The sequence below is a fragment of the Hipposideros armiger genome, unplaced genomic scaffold, assembly GCF_001890085.2.
Source record: "Hipposideros armiger isolate ML-2016 unplaced genomic scaffold, ASM189008v1 scaffold_826, whole genome shotgun sequence".
NCBI classification, from domain to species: Eukaryota; Metazoa; Chordata; class Mammalia; order Chiroptera; family Hipposideridae; genus Hipposideros; species Hipposideros armiger.
In genome coordinates, this window is record NW_017732176.1 from 438,301 (window position 1) to 458,081 (window position 19,781).

General features: G+C 42.6%; 1 protein-coding gene across 2 annotated transcripts in view; it reads right to left on the bottom strand.

The window, feature by feature from the left end:
• Nucleotides 1–19,781, bottom strand: part of CUNH1orf116 (chromosome unknown C1orf116 homolog) — a 57,001-nt gene that overhangs the window by 22,856 nt on the left and 14,364 nt on the right. Inside the window, exons 1-3 of one of the 2 annotated variants that reach the window (XM_019629147.1) lie at nucleotides 8,731–8,873; nucleotides 3,651–3,836; nucleotides 1,102–1,279 (exon numbers count right to left, since the gene is read on the bottom strand). In XM_019629147.1, the coding sequence (XP_019484692.1) occupies nucleotides 1,102–1,279; nucleotides 3,651–3,755 (283 nt within the window). In that variant the 5' untranslated portion in view covers nucleotides 3,756–3,836; nucleotides 8,731–8,873. Of the gene's footprint in view, nucleotides 1–1,101; nucleotides 1,280–3,650; nucleotides 3,837–8,730; nucleotides 8,874–19,781 lie in introns of those variants that run through there. The other variant, XM_019629146.1, reaches the window with a different exon arrangement.

Consider the following 19,781-nt stretch of genomic DNA (forward strand, 5'->3'; position numbering starts at 1 on the left):
GCTGTTTTAGACTAACAGGTTAATACCAGCCAATTCCCTTCAACCAAGGATTAAGTTTTCACAACGGTTGGGGAAAGGGCAGCTCTAGATAGCTCCATATTCTTGACTCAGGCTCTTTCTAACCCTATACAGATGCACCAGGGTTGGGGAGAGATTCCGGACAGTTCTTTTCACTATCTTGGGGCTCCCAGGTAACTGAGTCCAGTGGAAGCACTGAATACCAAAGCATGAACAGGTGATTTGCTTTTGACTTGACCTGGCTTCCGCCTTCTTCCACCTTTACTTCCTATAAGTACCTGGATGATTCTGTAATGGCCACAGCTGTCCCCACACCAGAGAAGGGCATGGGCTCTTTCTTCCTAGCGATCTAATCAGGTGCATCAGTCCCACTGGGCCAGGGAATCAGTCTTAGGTGGCAGTGAAGGTCCATGTCGCTATTTACTGCTCTAGCTCCAGGAAGGGTCTAACACATTGTCACTAAATATTTGATAAATGAGTGAATAAATGATTACAGCCAGCCCTGATACCAGTGGAATTGTCCTCAGGGGTAAAATGCTCTCCTCACCCTGGGGTATAGGACCCTGCACTCACTCACGGCCACACTCATGTGCCATCCTGTTCCCCTTTTACTGAGTCTCAGCACCACTGGCTCTCCACACTCTCTCACAAGGGCCTTGAGGTGCCACCCACTCAAGTTAAAGGAGCCCTTCCCTCTCCTTATCTCCTGCAGCCTCAGCCTCTGGGTCTTCCTGATTAGCTCCCCAGACTGACTCAGTCTCTCCAGAGCCAATCACCCACCCATCCTTCACCTCTATGGATGTATCTATTAGAATTTTTTCATAAGAAGATGGGAGCTGGCCAAACCCCTTTCTCTCCCAGGCCTCTGATACTTCATAGGAAGACATAGGAAGCTGGCTTGTCAGTAGTCTCTCCTTGCCTACAGGGACAAGGTTTTATTCTAGCTAGGAGAGTAGAGAGGAGTACACTCATCCCTTCTTCTGTCTGTGACTCTTAAAGAGCAAACAAGGTGAAAAGTGGCCAGAAGGATGTACAGATTTTCTGGGTTTCATTAGAGATTCTACCCCAGACAGCCCCTCTTACCCTGGGGAGCAGGCTGGGTTATGGGCAATGCACGGGGACTTTGGGGGGTTGTGGCTTGCTCAGACTCGTCAGTGGACAGTCCGCTGTCAGCCTCAGTGTCCAATGAGCCAATGGTCTCCTCCAGGAAGAGCAGACACTCCTTCTCTTCAGCAGACAGGAAGTCGTAGCTGCTGTCACTCTGGAGCGAGGAGAGGAGGAAGGAAGCTGTGAGAGGTTGCTCCCAGAAACTGGTGGGGCTTGAGAACCACCCTGTGTTAGGGAAGGAATGCTGAAGAGCTGGAAACATTTCCATGATGCTACTCTGCAAACCTGCTGGAGTTGCTTCCTGAAACTGCAGACACTAGGGAGGCCAGAGACTGCTAGGCTGCTGCTGTCCCACGAGCATCCAGCTCTGGTAGCTGGGCAGGCAAGTGGCAAGTGGCCTTTCTTTTGCGTCATCCTGGATGAAATGCTGAGGAGATCAGAAGCCATCCCAGGCTCTAATTCCAACTTCTCTGTGTGACCTGGGTCAAGTATTTCACTTCGTGTGTCTCTGATTGAGCTTTAAATTATATGGGCAACATAATGATTTGACTTTCAACTTGAACGGTATGCTTTTAAATGTCCAAAGTACTTCTGCATACTTGATCTGTCGTGTCAAGGACAATATGAAGACAAACAGGAAATACAGCCAACTACTGGCTGCCAGGCCAGTGGGAACAGGGGCATGATTAGCGAGAGGTAAATTTACTAAATGATTTATAATTGAGTCTGAAATGCATTCCATACAGAATTTTTTCCCTTGTGTATTTACTTTCTTTATGGTATTTGTCTCTGGCTAACGTTCAAATCATTGTGCACCGCTTGAGCAAATATTAACTTAAGGGGGGAGGGTGAAGAAACTGGATCGGTATGGGGGAGGAGAAAGCAATTTAGTATTAAATTTTAAGTAGATATTAAATAAATAATTTTCATTACGACAAAGCCCCTAGGAATATCGGGAAGAAAATGCTATGGTCATTTAAGATGGGTTCTGCCCACATTCTACAAGGCGAGGAAGATCCATGGAACAGTTGTTCTCCAAACAAGAAGGTTGAAGGGAAAACCAAAAAAAGCAAATGGGAACATGAGAAATTTGGTCCGAGTCCCTTCATGGAATATCTACCCCTCTTCCTAATATTTGAGACACTTCAGAGTTGTATATTCTTCAGATTCACTCAGATGGCCAGGAAAGATTTTGTTGGAATAACCCTTCCAGTTCCCCAGGTTCCTTAAAGGGCCACCTGTCAGTTGAGGCCTACATTTAAAGGGAAGCCTCAACTATAGCCCTTGGAAGCCCTGAAGCTGACTCCAGGGGTTCTCTGAACAAAGATCTTCTTTAGTGCCCTCTTCTACCTAAAATAGCCTTGCCAAAGGTAAGCCAGCTCTGAATTTCTCCTTTGTGGATGATTCTCTTTGAAAACCTTTAATCCCGGTCACAGTCTGTGTCCTGTGGTATGTAACTATTCATGTTGGCCTGAGCCTAACAGAAACAGAATGAATTCTCTGTGGTCCCGTCATCTCGGGTCAGAGAAATTACACAGAGATGCCTGAACTTTGGGGGGTGTGTGTGTGTGTGTGTGTGTGTGCGCGCGCGCGCGCTGTTTTTACATATCAAAACTCATTGACTATAGTAAACATCCTTGACATTCAGTAGAGGCCCTTATATTCCTTAAAATTTCAAATACCTCTATAGGATATAAGCCATAAAGCATAAATTCTCAAGTGTTATTATGTATGTGACGAGTACCAACAAGAAAGGAAGGCTTACATCTGGGCATAGGGCAGGTTTACTCTTTCACACCAGCCTTACAACAATTAAGATTTAAACCCATGCCCAGAAAAATGACAATTTATTACATGTCACTCACAAATAAACACAGTGAGTTTGGAAGGTTCTCAGTCTCTGCTTATAGATGGGCTATTTGTTTTCTACATGGAGACATGTGCTAAGTGCTTTATATGCATCTCATTTACTCCCCCACCCTCAAGAACCCTATGAATTCAGTGTTAATATTATCCCCATCTTAAAACTGAGGCCACTGAGATTTAGAGAAATTAAGTAATTTGCCCAAGGTCACACAGCTTGTAAGTGGGGAACCCAGATCTGTTTGGCTCCAGAACCCAGGCTGTTAATTACTCTGCTGTCTTCGATCTTTGTGAAGACTGAAGTACTGCTGCTCATTGCAGAGAACTTTAGGAATCCACTTGCTACAAGGATCTATCTACGTTTTAGTTTTCATCATGACCTCAGATAACCAGCCTGCTCTCTCACCTCATCTCAGCCCCCTAAACTCCATGAAAACTGGAAAAAAAGTCTTATTTGTCCTGTGGCTTTCTGGGGTTGCCCCACCTCATTCTCTATAGAATCATGGGTGACTCAGGCAGAAAGCATCAAGCGGTATGATTCACTCCCTGATGAGGAAGAGGCAAGAAATGGAGCAGCGAGCAAGGATGGTGGTGGGCAGGGCAGGGCAGGGCAGGGCAGGTGTGCAGAGAGCGGGCCAGGTGGCAGGACAGAGAGTACGTACAGATCCAGAGCGGGTGGAGGTGGTGCTCATCATGCTGTCACAGCTGCTGACGCGGGTCACGGGTTCTGAGCCAGGCCCCGCTGGCCACAGCTCCCTCTCGGGCATTGCCAGAAGTAAGGTGCAGGGACGGTGAAAGATGCTCCCAGAGGGGAAGCGAGGGGAAGCGAAGAATGTCCCAAGCTGGGCCTGAAAAGAGAAGAATCAAAGCCACGTGTGAGCCGAGCCCGGACTCCGGCAAGGCTCTGCCCAGGCCCTGGAGCAGCATGGCGGCAGGGACACCAAGCAAGCAAAGAGCTGGAAGGGGCCGTGGACAGCCATTACCTAAACCCAAACCGCCCAGCCTGCATGGAAGGACACATAAGCTGGCTCACATACACACAGAAGGACGGACTCAGGAGGCGGGGAAGCAGTCAAGTCAGAAAGGAAATTCCATCACTTGCTTTAACCACTTTTTTTTCTCTGAACTAGGGAGCTTAACCTACATTTTCACTACTATAAACAATAAATATTACAGGGGTTAATAGCTTGGATTCTGGAGGTAGTTGGATCTGAGTGTGAATCACAGTTTAGCTGTTTGCAGTTACGCGACTTGAGGCAAATTACCCTTTGAGTTTGTTTTTCCTCATTAAATAGGGTAAATGGAAGGATGAAATGAGAACAGTTAGCACAGTTTAGCTGGTAGTAAATACTCAAACACTTAATGAATAACTATTACGGTTCTTATAATAAGAGAGACAAAATCCATCTAGGATAAAAATACATTGAGGTAAAGGAAACAAGAGTTTGGAAAACAAGGGTTCAGGTTGAACGGGAGACTAAAGGCTTAAGAGAAGCAACAGGGCCCTTAATAGTTTATACTTTAGGGTTGTTTGGAAGGTATAACAAAATACTCCATGTAAACACTTATGCAGTGCATGGCCCAGTAACTGATAGCTGTTATCATAGTCAGCATCACCAACATCATCACAACAGCCACCACCACAGCCAGTATTATCTCCCCAGCCTGGGAGACACAGGCATGGCACCTCCAGTGGTCGACACAAACCCCGTTTCCATCTTGTGCATCACCCCCCTCTGTTGTTGCACTTAATCCCAATGAGGTTCCCTAACCTGTGTCAAACAAACAAAAGAAATGTCCTATGTAGCTTCCTCCCAACTCCAATTCCTAGGGAAAGAAGTTTCAAGTTCATTGTGCCAATAGTAATAGCAAAGGAAGGCAGGATTGTCTTCTTTCTGAAAAGCCCAAGGATTTTCATATGCCCATTTGTATGGAAAACATTCCGGCAGAGTTGGAGAGGTGAGGGGGACTCTCCTATGTGAAAATGAAATTCTAAAAGCATTAAGATTAAAAGACAGGCCAAAGAGAGAGTTAGAGGAGAGGTAGAATATAGAATATAGACTACAGTCTGATTCTAAATCTATATTTTCCCCATGACACCGTACTATATTTTCTACCATTTTTATTTACCCTCCCAATACTAGGTAAAATGTCTTACAAAATGTATTCTATTTGAGATCTTGGGACTTGGGGTTTGGATTCCAGGGCAGGTTGTCCCTTTGCCAATAATTGCTTCCCGTGCCAAAGTCAGGTGTGGGCTGTGCTGGGTGAGTAAACCTGCTAATTCCGTAGAGCTGACAAGCAAAAGGCCACACAGAGCTCCCTTCCTACTTGGGAGGAGGCCCTCAGGTGGGACAGGTAGGGAAGGGCAGGAAATGGGGAACGAAGAAGAAGGAAGATCCTTTAATGACACATGTAGTTTGTGAGGGTCCAGAGCCTCTCAGGAGATAGAGAGGGAACCCGTAGGGACAGAGATGCCAAAGAAGCCCAGTGAAAAATTTTCGTTGGGTAAGATAGCTCTTCAGGTTCCTTCATGGGGTTATTTCCCCAATATCCAGAACCTCAAAGAAACAAACACGAGAAGTCACGTGGGTTAAGTTCAGTCATCTCAACTATCCACACCATTGATGACTGTCTAGGTTCAGAGGGTACTAACTCGTTCCTAACATTCTGTGAGCTTGAGGCCATTACAGCAAATGGGATCCATCTCTCATAGGCCTACACACACAGAAGGCACTCAAAAAATGCCAGACGAATAAGCTTCTCGTCCGTTCTAGTGTCTGCTGAGTTGAGCTATTGGAAAGCCTCTTTTTTGGCATCTCCCCTATTACTGTAAGCCCTTTCTTAAACAGTTTATTTCCCAAAGACTATATGGCCCAACGGAATTTGGACAATGTTTTCCATTAAACTAACATTTATAAGCACCAAATGGGCATGGGGAGTACAAAACTTGAAAAGACAAAGGCATTGTTTTTAAGAAGTCATGTAGATCCAAGGGTCTAGGTTTTGGCTCCAGTTTTCTTATTTGTAAAATTGGGACAGTCAATATTAAAAGTGACTCACTGTAATTACTATAATATTCTCCGTGAATGAGTGAGAGGATGCTGCCTCTTTCTTTCGGAGAAAATTACTACCCATGTTCTTCCAAGTGCACTTCAGACTTCATACAGCCCGCCCTTCCTCCCAGGGTGCCTATCACATTCATGGTTCAGAAGCAAGGGTGGCCTGAAGCAGCTGAAGGAGATAGAAACGATGTGAATAACACTGCTTCAAAACACATAGCATGCTATGGCTTACAAAGTGCTTTCAGATATGCTCTTTAGATCTCCGAAATAACCCGACCACTTAGGCAGGGTGTGACATCTTCTTTATTTGACAGATGAGAAAGCTGGAGCTGTTTCCTCTTCCCCTCCCTAAGAGAAGTAGGAATGACCTGTAACTGCAGACAGGGCCCTCCAGAGGACATCAGGCTGTCCAGGTGCACGAGGGTACCTAAGGAAGGGTCATTGGCCACCCCTGACTAAACATTAAAAGCCCTGTGGTCACTCTTCTCCTTCTAACTCACACTTTAAACCCTGTATGTTATCTGGTTCAGCTTTATGCTTCCAGGCCAGGTTTTACCCCAACAACAGATATTTCCAGATAAGGAAATGACACCAAATGCCACTAAAGATCCTGTCATCAGGCGCTAATCACCACTGCAGAGAGGAACCTGTATCTGCAACCAAAGCTGAAGGAGCCCTCAAGTGCTTGCCCTTCTCCACACCCCGTTTTCTTCGGACCTGAAGAGTTTGAACTATAAAGAAGTCTTCTCTGCTTCCTCCACTGCCACCCTCCCTCACCGGTTTGGCCAGATTTGGATGCTGCATTTCCTTCCATCAACTTTACAACCTTGACACTTGGGGACTATTTCAGGGCAACCTTGGGAACCTGAGGTATTTCAAACTGATAAGAAGCCTGAGGAAAAAAGCAAAACACTCAGGTGGGAGGTTAGTGCTTTTAATCCTTGACCTTTTTGGGGGACTGGAGGGGAGGAGGGAATGGGTTCAGAAATGCGCATAGCCTATAGTCAGGGCCACCCATGCAAAGGCACATTAAATATTAACTACTCCATTAAAACCAGCCAAGCCTTGAAGGAGAGTAAATAAATAGCATGTGGAGTTCCGCATCTGAAGAGGGGAGAGTGGGGAGAAGGCTTCAGCCCTATTCCTGTTCGGTTTCTCTCTACCTTCTAAATCGACTCCTCCCAAGAGCCCCCCCCCCCACCTTTGTCCTCCCTCCCCAGTAGTCAAGGAGGTTTCCGATTTCTCTTAGACGGGTGTCTCTGCTTTTTGCTGACTACCCAGAAATGTGCCTCAGGCTGGAGAATATCCTAAGAGAAGCACCAGAAAGACTAAAAGTTGCACTGTGTGTGTATCCCTCTCTATCAGCACATGGTTTCTGTGTGCGTTAAGGCGATGCTACAATCTCCCTCTTCCCCAGTGGGTTTGAGGAAAGGGGTGGGTAGAACTGTCCTCTGCACAAAAGAGCTTTATTCGACACTGCAGGTTACCTTTATTGTTGACAAGTTCCCCACCTGTGTCAGCCCTCAGAATCTGGTGGGCCGGTTCTGTTGCGTGGGCTAAGCTAAAGCCTAAAAGCTCCTGTTGACAGGACCGGAAACCCAATATATTCACCCAAGGCTTGTGTGTACTAGGCCCTGGGAGCCTGGCACTGGGGTCGTCCCACTTCCCTTTTTCCTGCAGTAGGAGGAAAAGAGATGGAACTAGGGACCAGAGTGTTAACACCCCCAAGGTGGGTAATGGAGAGCTGACTCTTATTCTGACTTGACTTTACATCCAGCTTCCTTGTGCAGGTAAACCTGCCACACATACTGCCAACTGGGACACCTGAAGGAAAATAAAACAAAACCACTGCACTGGTCTGCTTCTCTCTGTGGACGCTGCCACACTACTTTGGCCTGAGCCCCACAGAACTCCTACCAGAGACAACATGCTGCTGTGAAATACTGATGTGGGTGAGGCCTCAGCGCAACCAAATAGCTTTGTTTTCCAGTTTGTATGTTATTAACAGGCACAGTCAGAAAACGAAATGAGTTGAGTCCAAATAAACTGGACTGTGCAACTAGATTGTCTGTGAGTTTTCCAGAGATGAGCTGGTAGCCTGAGCTGGAGTTTTCCCGATGTAACCAAACCTCAGATCCCCTCATAGAGCTCACACCTTACACACCTGTCCACAGACTGCTCCATTATCATACTGCCATTATTGAGCATACACACTGCACCCTTTATTTAAATAAAGATAGACAATATAAAGCCATGGGAGGATTTCCAGTTAGAAATACAATGAAAAACCACTCTTATCTCGAGGGCGATCCCCCATTTTCACTTCTACTCCAACTATTCTCTTTCAAAGTCACAACTCAGTTTTAATTGCTCAAAGGTGGAAATTTCCAAAACCAACCTATTTTCTTTTCTTGTTTTCTGCACAGTTTACTTATCCAACCTAAATAGGCAGATGGAAAAATAATGCATTCCAGCTCTGGTCTTCACAAAAACACTTCATTCCAACCTACTCGGATCCGTGACTAGACTCTGAGATTTGAGGAACAGAGAGAAAAGCCCCTTAGATGGAATGTACAGGGCTCCCCACAACCCTGCAGCTCTGACTTTCCACAAAGTCCCCATTCCTCTCACACACCGTTTGATACAGAAGGCAATAATGGGTTAGCGATTAACTCACCTTTACTGGGTGGGGGCTGAAGAGAGGAAAGGAATACCCTTATGTTTCAAAGGGCAGAGATGAGACAGGGACTGCTCCCCCTGCCTCCTGCTGCTTTCTTCTTTTGACCTCTTCCTGATTTACCTGGACAGGTAAATGCTTCATCTGTGCTGCCTCACCCCACCCTGTCACTGATACTCAGCCAATCACAGCCTTCCACCCCTACTTGTCATTCCAGCTGTTTCTCCAGGGAGGGCGTGGTAGGGGAATGGGCTGGGCGGCGCTGCTCTCACTTAGCCAATCATCTCTTGCCATCCCTTCCCCCATTTAGAGCTAATAAAGAGCCCTTAAAAAAAATAAAAAGGAGGGCTGGGAGGAAGAGGGACTGGTTTGGGCTGAGACTGGAAGAGGAGAGTTGGCAGAGAGGGAGTAGACAAAAGGTATTTTTAAATCCTCATATAAAGAAACACAGTTCACTGGGCAGTATGCTTGTCTATGTGTCTGTTTGAAACTTGTTTTTCTATCTAGAGCTGCTGTCTTCCTCTGGGAGCTAAGTATTCCCCTGAATTCTCCAAGCTAAAATTCTCTGTGGCCGGTTTTGCTAATGGTTTTCCTAGTCTTTCAGAATCACTGTCATTCTCAAGCCTTTTCCTAGCAGCTGATAAGGCTAACAATTCCACTCAGGACCGCTAAAGAAGATGTCTAAGACTAGAGATGCTGGAGCTGACACAACCTTACCCCACAGTTTGGTAGTGACCTTTTGACCTCATTTATTTCTGGGGGAAATAAATCATTTTCTCCCCCGAGAGGTCCTGGTGAAAAAGTGACTGGACAGCCTCAAAGGAGGGAACATTCTCACTGTCATTTAAGTCTCTGGTCTCTTTTAGTTATTCATGGAAGGTAGCGATAAATATTAATAAATAAAAACAAAACAAGCTCCCAACCAGTTTAACAACTCCTGTCTCCTCCTATGGCAGATTTTTGGCACCTGTAGTTAAAACAACATGAAGAGAGTAGGGAAGAATTCAATGCTTTCAGGAAGGAATCTCCTTCCAGGTATGGAGGCCACTTTCATCAGATATGATTTTTGCCTGGAAACTGCTATTTTCTGGATCTAAGCTATGCAAAGGAGCAGGATACCCAAAAGGGCAGGAAGAAAACTTAAAATCAATGCACGTAATAATTGCCAACATTTACTCATTCATCATTTCATTTAATCTTTATTTCCACTTCAAAAGGTAGGCACTATTAGTACCCAAATTTTATAGGAAGGTTAAATAACTTTCCCAAGATCACATAGCTAGAAGGTGGCAGACCAGCGATTTCAATTTAGGCACTATGACATCAAGCTTGCCATGCATCAGTCTGATGCCAGGCAGCCTTTACTTAGGAGAAAATCCTAAGTAGGAAACATGGAATACACAGATAATTTGCAGGTCTAAGTCTAACAATTACATTCACCATTTGTCTCCTTTCTGCCTTGGAGCTATTCATATCTTTTATAACAAGATGACACATGGCTTTCATCTTTTCTCTTTCTGTGACTGCAGTTGGGTAGGAAATAAAAAGTGCAATGATCCTGGGGCCAAGGTAGAGAGGAGGTGAGGCAGAACTAGTGAGGATGGAGGGTTGAGGGAGCCTATCAGCTACATATGGATAGCGGAGCTGACTGAGCATATAAGAGCAATCATCTCTCTTCCTGATGTATCATTCAAACATCTATGATGTCATAATACTAACAAAACAGGAAGGCCATCTCCAAATCCGGAGTTTGATGCAACTAGAGTTACACCCATGGATGGAGTCACAGAAGTTGGTCCAGCTTCATAGATGTATGATTTGAACATTTGCTAAAAAAATGAATTGAACTCGTAAGCATTAACCACAAAGATGATAATAGACATAGTTTCAGGTACCTTGACCTAACAAACACCACTGCACCTAACAACCAGTTAAAAAAAAAAAAGAAATAGAAAATTAACTTTATAGTTAAAGTGACTTAAAAACTTCACCCTTTCCTCCCCTCCTGCCTCCTCAAAACACACATACACCTCAGTTGAATTAAGTCACTATCATGAATTCGGTGTTTTTCATTCTCCATGGTTTACCTTGGAATATTTCTTGCTTTTCTTTGATCTTACTTGGAAAAATACCAAGTCTCCAAAGTTCCAAGAGAATTGGGAAGGAGGCCTAGACTAGGGGAAGGAGAGGATGTCCAAAGTCAGAAATACCTGAATGACTAAGTCTCCCTGGTTGACAGGTCATCATTTGAGGAACTGTGTCATTGCTCTTTGTATATGAACTCCTGTTTGATGACCTGACTGTGAAATCTAATTACTGTCCAGCTCACCTGACTCATCTGTGTCCTCACTCCTCCCGATCCTTGCACACGGTTGTGGTGCAGTCATCTCCTTGACTGTCAGAGACTAGTTTACTATTTCCTTTCTCAGTACAACCTCCCACTGAAGCATCTTATTTCCCCTACCCAAGAGCACTTTTACACACACACACACACACATACACATGCACGCATGCACGCACACATGCATGCACGCACACATACACTTGCACACACATGCACACACGCACACATGCATGCATGCACGCACGCGCACACACACACACACACACACTTGCACACACATGCACACACACACACACACACACACACACATGCACACAAAACTTGAAAACCAAAATACACCACAGACAGTCATTGGCCAATCTTTCTCCTCTTTGGACACCTTATAAAGTGGATCTCTCTGCAAAATGGTTCAGGACCTCCATTCCAACCATTCGTGATACTTAGTCTTTCACAATTTCGTCCTATCCTGTCAGTGTCTTACTCCCTATAGGAAGAATGAAGTTACTTTGAACACGTATTATCACCATCCCTGAGAAACACCGGGTGACCACCATGTTCATGATATTGGACATGATGCCATACATTGGGTATATTTCTGAGTGTATTTCTATGATATCAGGGAGAGGGTATGTTTTGTTTCTCAAGTAGCAAGAGTTGGTTTTAAAGAGAAAACAGCTAGGGAAGGATTCAGACGAGGGTGATTATAATTTGGCTTTAAGTTATGCAATAGACAAACCAGGTTAAGACATGAACTAAATCACCAAGTCCTCACCAAAGTGATATTGGCATTAAGCCTAAAATAATTAGATAGGAACTAAAGGGTGTAATTAAGTGGATTTGGATAAAGGAATTCTGAAATTACTTAATCACTAAGTAATCCCTGGAAGCAGCTTTTTCTTCTTTCTTTCTTTCTTCCTCCCTTCCTTCCTTCCTTCCTTCCTTTCTTTCTTTCTTTCTTTCTTTCTTCTTTCCTTTTTGAGAGCAGTTTTACTTTGGAAATTTGGAGGCTTCAGCAGTTCTTTTCCTCCCAGTGCTAATGAAGGTTTGAGGGCTGAGGTCATCTACTAGCATCAGAAAGTTTTGTAAGAAACACCAAATCTTAACATATTCAAAATTGACCTCATCTCGCCCTACACCTCAAACCTATCCTCTCCTCCATCCCCATTAGAGGCGTAGCTGATGCTAATTGCATCACCGTACCTACTTTCACCCAGACTCAGTACTTCACGGCAGTCCTCCCATGTCTCTTGTGAGATCACTCTCAGATCGCTTTCCAGCTCTTCATCCTCCTACTCTGGTTCAGGACCTCACTATTTGTAGGGTCATGAAGAGACTGTAGGAAGTCCTTGTTTCACATCTTTCATTTTGTAGATCTACATCTGAGTTATCATTCTTCTCAAAATACTTTTGATGTATTTTCAAGACGAAATTCTAAGTCACTATATGACATAAAAAGACCTTCATGAGCTGGTCTTACATGCGTCTCCCATCACATTATTCATCCATATTCTTTACTATTGTCACATTCATTTTTTGACACTGCCACGCTTTCATGCTTTTGGGACTTTGCACATGCTGTACCCTTTGCTTGGACCCAATCTCACCCTGTCCTCTTAGCTTAGTCTTAGCCTTCCTTCAAGGTTCACCTCAAGCACCAGCTTCTTTTGGAAAAGTATGTTAGGTGCTGCTTTACCGCAATCTCTTAACACAATGTATGTACAAGGTGTGATCAAACAATAGGGTGAATGTTTAAATTAAAAAAATTTATTACAGTAAAAGACACATTGCCATTAGTCCCCTTCAAAATACTCTCCCTTGCTTTGAACACACTTATCCCATCATTCTTGCCACTTTCTGAAGCAGTTCTGGAAGTCCTTTTTCATGAGTGTCTTTAGTTGCGCTGTCGTGGCTGCCTTGATGTGCAGAATCGATTCAAAACATTTACCTTTCATGGTAATTTAGACTTTGGGGAGGGGCCAGAAGTCACACAGTGCCAGATCCAGTGAATAAGGTGGATAAGGACACACGGTAATGTTTTTGTTTGATAGAAATTGCCATATCAGAAATGATGTGTGACGGGGACCGTTGTCAGATGGAGAATGAAACCATCTGCCCATTTCATGTTAATGCATTGTTCATGATCCATGATTTACAGCACACTTTAAAAAACGCCTTCTCTCAACCATAGCTCACATCTGACTGATTGCTCTGAACAAGTTGAAACGTGTCACTCACTGAGGTTTGATGTGCCACTTTCCATATTGAAGACCTTGCCTTTCCATTGGATGGCACTCAGAAGCAGCATTCACCATCGGGTAGAGTGCCCCTGGAAGCTGTTAGAATGAGTTTTGTCTGAGTAAGAGTGACTCCATATTGAATGAGCAAGAGTGACTCCATTTTGGACATGCGCAAAGAACTTAGCAGACACCGCCCAGGGAGCCACCTCCTGGTTGCCCTGGTAATTGGGTGTAACCAGCTACACCCTGAAGGTCTACTACTGAAGATATGATTGTGTCAGGTTGCCAGCTGGCTGTCCTGATAAGGTGATGTCAGGAAGGCACTCAGAACTGCATAAGAACTGAGGACTTTTGCAGCTCAAAGAGCAGGTCTCAGCTGAGAGGTGACCATGCTGCCACTCTGCTCCAAGAACCCTCCACTCTGCTCTGCTCTGCTCAGACCAAACCTCTGCCGGACCCACCTCCCAGTCCAGCCACCCTTCCTCACTCTACCAGGACTCTTATTGACTTTGGGACTGGTTCATTACTCTATTTTACCCAATTATTGTATTACTCTGTGTGCTTTACTGTTTGGTGCATTGATGACTGATGTTTGAGCGAAGAGCATATTGAAAGGCATTTTAAGATCTTGCATGCTCTGTTCTTCACTCATTTCATGGTGACTGCGGAGGCCTCAGTTAACACCAGGTTGATCCTGGGGTTCTGAAAGTCTCTTAGGGGTCAGTCCTGACTTGCAGGAAGAGACAACAGCATGGACTGTGAGCCTAGCAGTTGCTCGTGAGAACCATATTTTGTGATCACAACGGAAAGGCTCCATGTCACACATCGCTTCTGGTACAGCAATTTCTGTCAAATAAAAACATTACCGTGTATCCTCATTCACCTTTTTCACCGGACCTGGCACCATGAGACTTCTGGCTCTTCCCCAAAGTCAAAAAGACCATGAAAGGTAAACGTTTTGAATCAATTTAGGACATCAAGGCAGCCACAACAGCACAACTAAAGGCTGACTCATGAAAGAGGACTTCCAGAACTGCTTCAGAAAGTGGCAAGAATGATGGGATAAGTGTGTTGAAGCAAAGGGGACTACTTGGAGGGAGATTAATGGCCATGTGTCTTTTACTGTAATAATTTTTTTAAAATTTAAACATTCACCATTTATTTTTATTTTTTTTAAATTATTTTTTATTATGAAATACATTTTTTAGAATTAGTTTCAGCTATACAACACAGTGCCATAGTTATACATTTTACCCCTCGAAGTGACAACCCCCCTCCCCCAATCCACCGCCCCACTTCCCCCCAATATCATACATATCACAAATCCCTTGACTCCACTCCCACACTATATTCCATGTCCCATGACTATATATATATTCACTTATAGTTGACCTACAATATTATACAACATCAGCTTCAGGTGTACAGTGCAGTGATCAAGCCTCTTCCCCATCCATGATGCAAGACATGTGACCACCTGACACCCTACAAAATATTTACAACATTATTAATTACTCACCATTTATTTTGATCACACCTCGTACATATATCTAGATTTAACCCACCAGGATGCAAGTGTCCTCTTTATCTCTCTGTAAATTTGAATTCGTGAAGGTCATCAAATTTTTGATAAGTCTTCTATTATAGTAGTTATATATAAATGACAAGACTGATGATGAACTTTTAGGCAACCGAAGTCCTTTATTTAAGAAAATTGCCCTAGGGCCGGCCAAGTGGCTCAGTTGGTTAAGAGTTGGCTTAAGAGTGCAAGCTCTGAGCAACAGGGCTGCCGATTCAATTCCCACATAGGCCAGTCACACTGCACCTGAGCTGAGTTGTCGCTGAGCTGCCAACAGGTGGCAGGATGGCTCAGCTGGTGTAACAAGAAGATTGCCTGTTCGATGGTGGGCTACGGCCGACCCGCAACTAAGACTGAACTCAGCACCTTGAGCTGAGCTGCCACCCAGATGGCTCAGTGGATAGAGTGTGCACTCTTAACAACAAGGCTGCTGGTTTGACTCCCACATGGGATGGTGGCTACACCCACCCACAACTATGATTGAACACAGCACCTTGAGCTTAGAGGCCACAAGCTGCCGATGGGCAGCCAGATGATGACTGGTGCCCTCCACAACTAAGATTGGAGAACAACAACTTGGCTGGTCCCCTTCCCCAATTCCCCAACACTGTTCCCCTCACACAATTCCCCAATAAAATTTAAAAAAAAAAGAAAATTGCCCTAAAATTCATTTTTTAGATCATGTTAGTAGATAATCCATCTACTGGTACAACTTTTTCCTTAAAACTTGTCTTTTGACATGCTATTAAACTCTGTATTGCTCTTAGAAGTAATAGGCATTGGCTCATTAGGATTGTTTTCAGAAGTTTTTGGCTTTTTAATGACACGAATATACCTAGGAGTCTGAGACACTATGAAGGCCCCCAGCTGACGATATTTTACACCTCAATGATTTAAGGCCTATCTGGCAATGGGCTGACCAATTTCCCTTTTCTTAAAATGCTTCTAGCATTGTTTGTGTTCTTTACTTATTATTATGGATATCCAAAATTATTTATTAAATAAGAAATATTAGGTTTAAAAATATTTATAAAGAACTGTGCTTATAGGAAATATTCAATACTGGAAAATTCCAGGGAACATTACTGGGCAATATTTGGATCTTCTACCAAGCTCCTAACAGCTCTACACAGAATCATTAGTTGAAATTGCAGATTTATGAATTTATTTTGCTTCTCAAACATGTTATTCCTTGGAACACTCTTCATAGAATTTGGAACACTCTTCATAGAATTTGTATTAAATATGTTATAATTTATAAATATTTATTTTATTCATTGTTAGCAGTAGACAGGGCCATGAAATATCCCTGCAATCCTCTCTCCTACATCATTTGATCTTTCTATAACATGATTCCATCAGCATTCAGATATGCAATCGTGTAATGTCTCTGGAGTCAAACTGTCTGATTTGATTCCCTACTTCTCCACTTAAATAAATGCTATTGAGAAGCTGAGCTCTGAGATACACTGTGTTTTCTGTTCCTTTTCTACATATCTTTTTTGCCCTTCCACCCTCATCCATTATGTAAATCTCCTCTCAGTACATCAAATAAAACAGTATTCTATCAATTTCATTCTAAAGAAACATTTTCCAAAGTATTTTGATCTGCTTCCATTTGGATAGGTTGTTCTCTAGCTATTCCCTAGCTGGTATTTTGACATCTGTCTTTATCATCCTACTGGGAAAAATCCTTCCAACTCTTTCTTTTGTTGGATCTCCTAGATCTCATGCCTCCCTCTTTCCTGAGTTAGCTTTCTTATTTTGGCAAATACATTCTCCAGTAGTTTCTGAGAAAGAGCACATAAGATCTTGTATGTCTGAAAATATGCTTATTCTATCCACACATTTGATTGAGAGTTCGGCTGAGTATAGAATTTTAGGTTAATATCTTTTAGCTTTCAGTGTTAGTGTTGAAAATCCCAAAGCATTTATGATTCTAAATTTAGGGCTTTCTCTTTGTTTTCCGTATTCTGCAATTTTCATTATGATATGTTTTGGAGTGGATTGATATACTATGCTGGGTACTCAGTAATTCCTTCCAATCTAGAAACTCATGATGTTCAGTTCTGGGAAATCTTGAATTATTTCTTTGATGAATTCCTACCCTTAATTTTCTCTGTTCTTTATTTTTGGAACTTCTACTTTTTGGATGTTGGACCTCTTGGACTTCTAGCTCTTTCTTTGCTTTGATACTGGGCGAGTTCTCAAAATTTATCAAGGACTTTCTGTTGAATTTTTTTTCTGCTATTGTATTTTTGATTTCCAAGAATTATTGTTTGTTCTCTGAATTTTTATCATTGATACAAAATCTTCTTATTGTTTTAAAAATACTGTATATATGTAAGTATAATATTAGTGTTTTCTACCCCCATAATCTGTTTTCTCCAAGTTATCTTTTTTCTGTTTGTTTTGGCTTTTGCGTTTCTTATTAAAGAATATCTTCAGATGATTATGATGATTGTTGGCTATCCACTCAAATTTAAGAATTTGGCAACAAAAAACTGATTAAGTTTTGTGGTATGGATGGGGTTAGTTGACTGGATTTCACTATAGAGTGATCTTGTTGGGCCATCTGGTTGGAAAATCTTTGATGTCCATATCTTTAGGCTTTTTTGTTGGCCTGGTTGGAATCCTCAGATAAGAGTACTCCAAAATTCTGCCTGAAAGGCATAATTCTGGCAGCTAGCTTTCTTGGAGACTAGTATGAGAAAGCTGTTCATCTCAGTATTTGGTATATATAAAAACCACTTCATTCCCTTAGTTTTAGTACAGAGAGCCTCTGTTTTACCCTCTCCTGAGAGGCAATGTAGCAAGCTCTTAGTTACTCAGACAAGGAGAGGAGATCGGAGAGACGGTTTCTTAACCAGACTCTCCCCACTTCCTTCTTATTTTTCCTTACCCATTTCCAGAGGTACTAATACCACCAATTCTTGAATTCTGGGAAGGCACCATGGAAAAAATAGGGTTGCTCACTTAGGATTCCACTTTTTCAAATCTGCTAGGTCAGTTACTATTCACCCAACTGCTGGCGAGCTTCCAAAATTTTGTTGCATTATTTACCTCACCATCTCTTTTTCCTTGAGAGTTTATGCATTTTTAAACCCTATTACTGTCATTTTATTGTAGTTTTGGGAGAGTGAAAATGAATGAATATTTTCAACCTATCTTTAACCATATTTACTCCAACACACATCCATCTGTTTTTTTTCTCCACTACTGCCCTGAAATAGCTTCTGTTAAGTTCATCCATGAGCTCCAGGTTGCCAAATTCTACGAACTCTTAAAATTCTCCTCTAATTGATCTTTTCATAACATCCAACATAGTTGGCCATGTTCTGTTTCCTAAACAACTATTTTCTCTTGGATTTTATGACATGACATTTTTATGCATCTCTGATCTCGTCTGAACTCTCAGTTATCTCTGGTGGTTCTTCTTTCTTTAACTGACTTCTAAATGCTGGCTCCTTTTCCTTTACCTGACTTCTAAATGTTGGGAGTTCCTTGGGGGTTGGTGCTGAGTCTTCCTCTCATTACACACTCTCTCTAGTTGATCTCTTCCATTCACATAATTTGTAACTATTTACAGGTTGACAAGTCCAAATTTTAAACCTTTATCTTTAGACATTTTAAAGTTTAGACCTGTAGGTGCCTGCATGACATCTCCTTTCATATGATTCACAAACATCTCAAACTTAATATATCCAAACCTATATTTTCTCTATTCCTTCCAAATATTCTCCCCCTCTACCTTCCATGGGTCAATAAATGTCACTTTCAGCTACCAGTTGCTTGAGTAAAAATCCAGAGAGACATTCTAGACGGTTCCCTCTCTATTATTCTCCCTGTCACTAAGTCCTGGAGATCCTGTCTCCAAAAATATATCTTAAATTCATCCTCTTCTCTTGACATTTACCTAGTCCAAGCTATCAACCATTTATTAGCTCTTCATCCTTAAGGGAGTCATCAAACTTCTCTAATCCTCAGTAACCATATCTACAAAATAGAGATGATAATAATGGTATCTGTCTCATAGAGTTATTGTGAAGATTACATGAGATAATAGATGAAAATGCTCTGTACATTGTAAAGCACTCAACAAATGCTATTATAATTATTACCATCATCCCTTACAGGTTACTGCTGTAGTCTCCTCCTAACTGGTCCTCCTCTTCCACTCTTGTCTCTTCAATTCATTCCCCACAGAGCAGTTAAAATGCCTTAATATCTTCCCAATGATCTTAGGATAACCTTATTCCTAAATTACACATTGATTTCACTCATTTATATGTTCATTCTTTCAAATATATATTGAATGTCTACTATGTGTCTAGTACCTTGTTAGGTGCCAGTAATAAAATGGCAATAAGAGAGAAATGGTCCCTGCCCTCATGGGCAAACTACTTGGGGATACAAATATAAAATAAACACGGAAATAAAATGTGGTTAATATGAATTAGAGTAAGTGCTTAATATAGCTTATAGATGCTTCAAATCTGGATCCTTGTTTGCTTCTGAAACTTCATCTCACTCCCTTTTCCCCTGTTTACCACACTATGGCCCAGCTGGCCTGGAAAATATTTCACTTCTTCTTGCAACATAGTGTTTTCAACTGCTATACCCCCTTCTTGGAACACTCTTCTTACTCTTCAACTGACTAACTCTTATTTATGGTTCAGGTTTCAGCTTAAATGTCACTTTCTCAAAAAGGCTTTCCCAGATTCACCATTTTTTTTTTTAAGATTTTTATTGGGGAATTGGGGAATGGGAACAGTGCTGGGGAATTGGGGGAAGGGGGACAGACAAGTTGCTGTCGTTTTTGTTCTTCAGTCTAGTTGTGGAGGACATTGCTTCACTGGCCCAAGTTGGCACCATCATTGCGCTCTTCCCG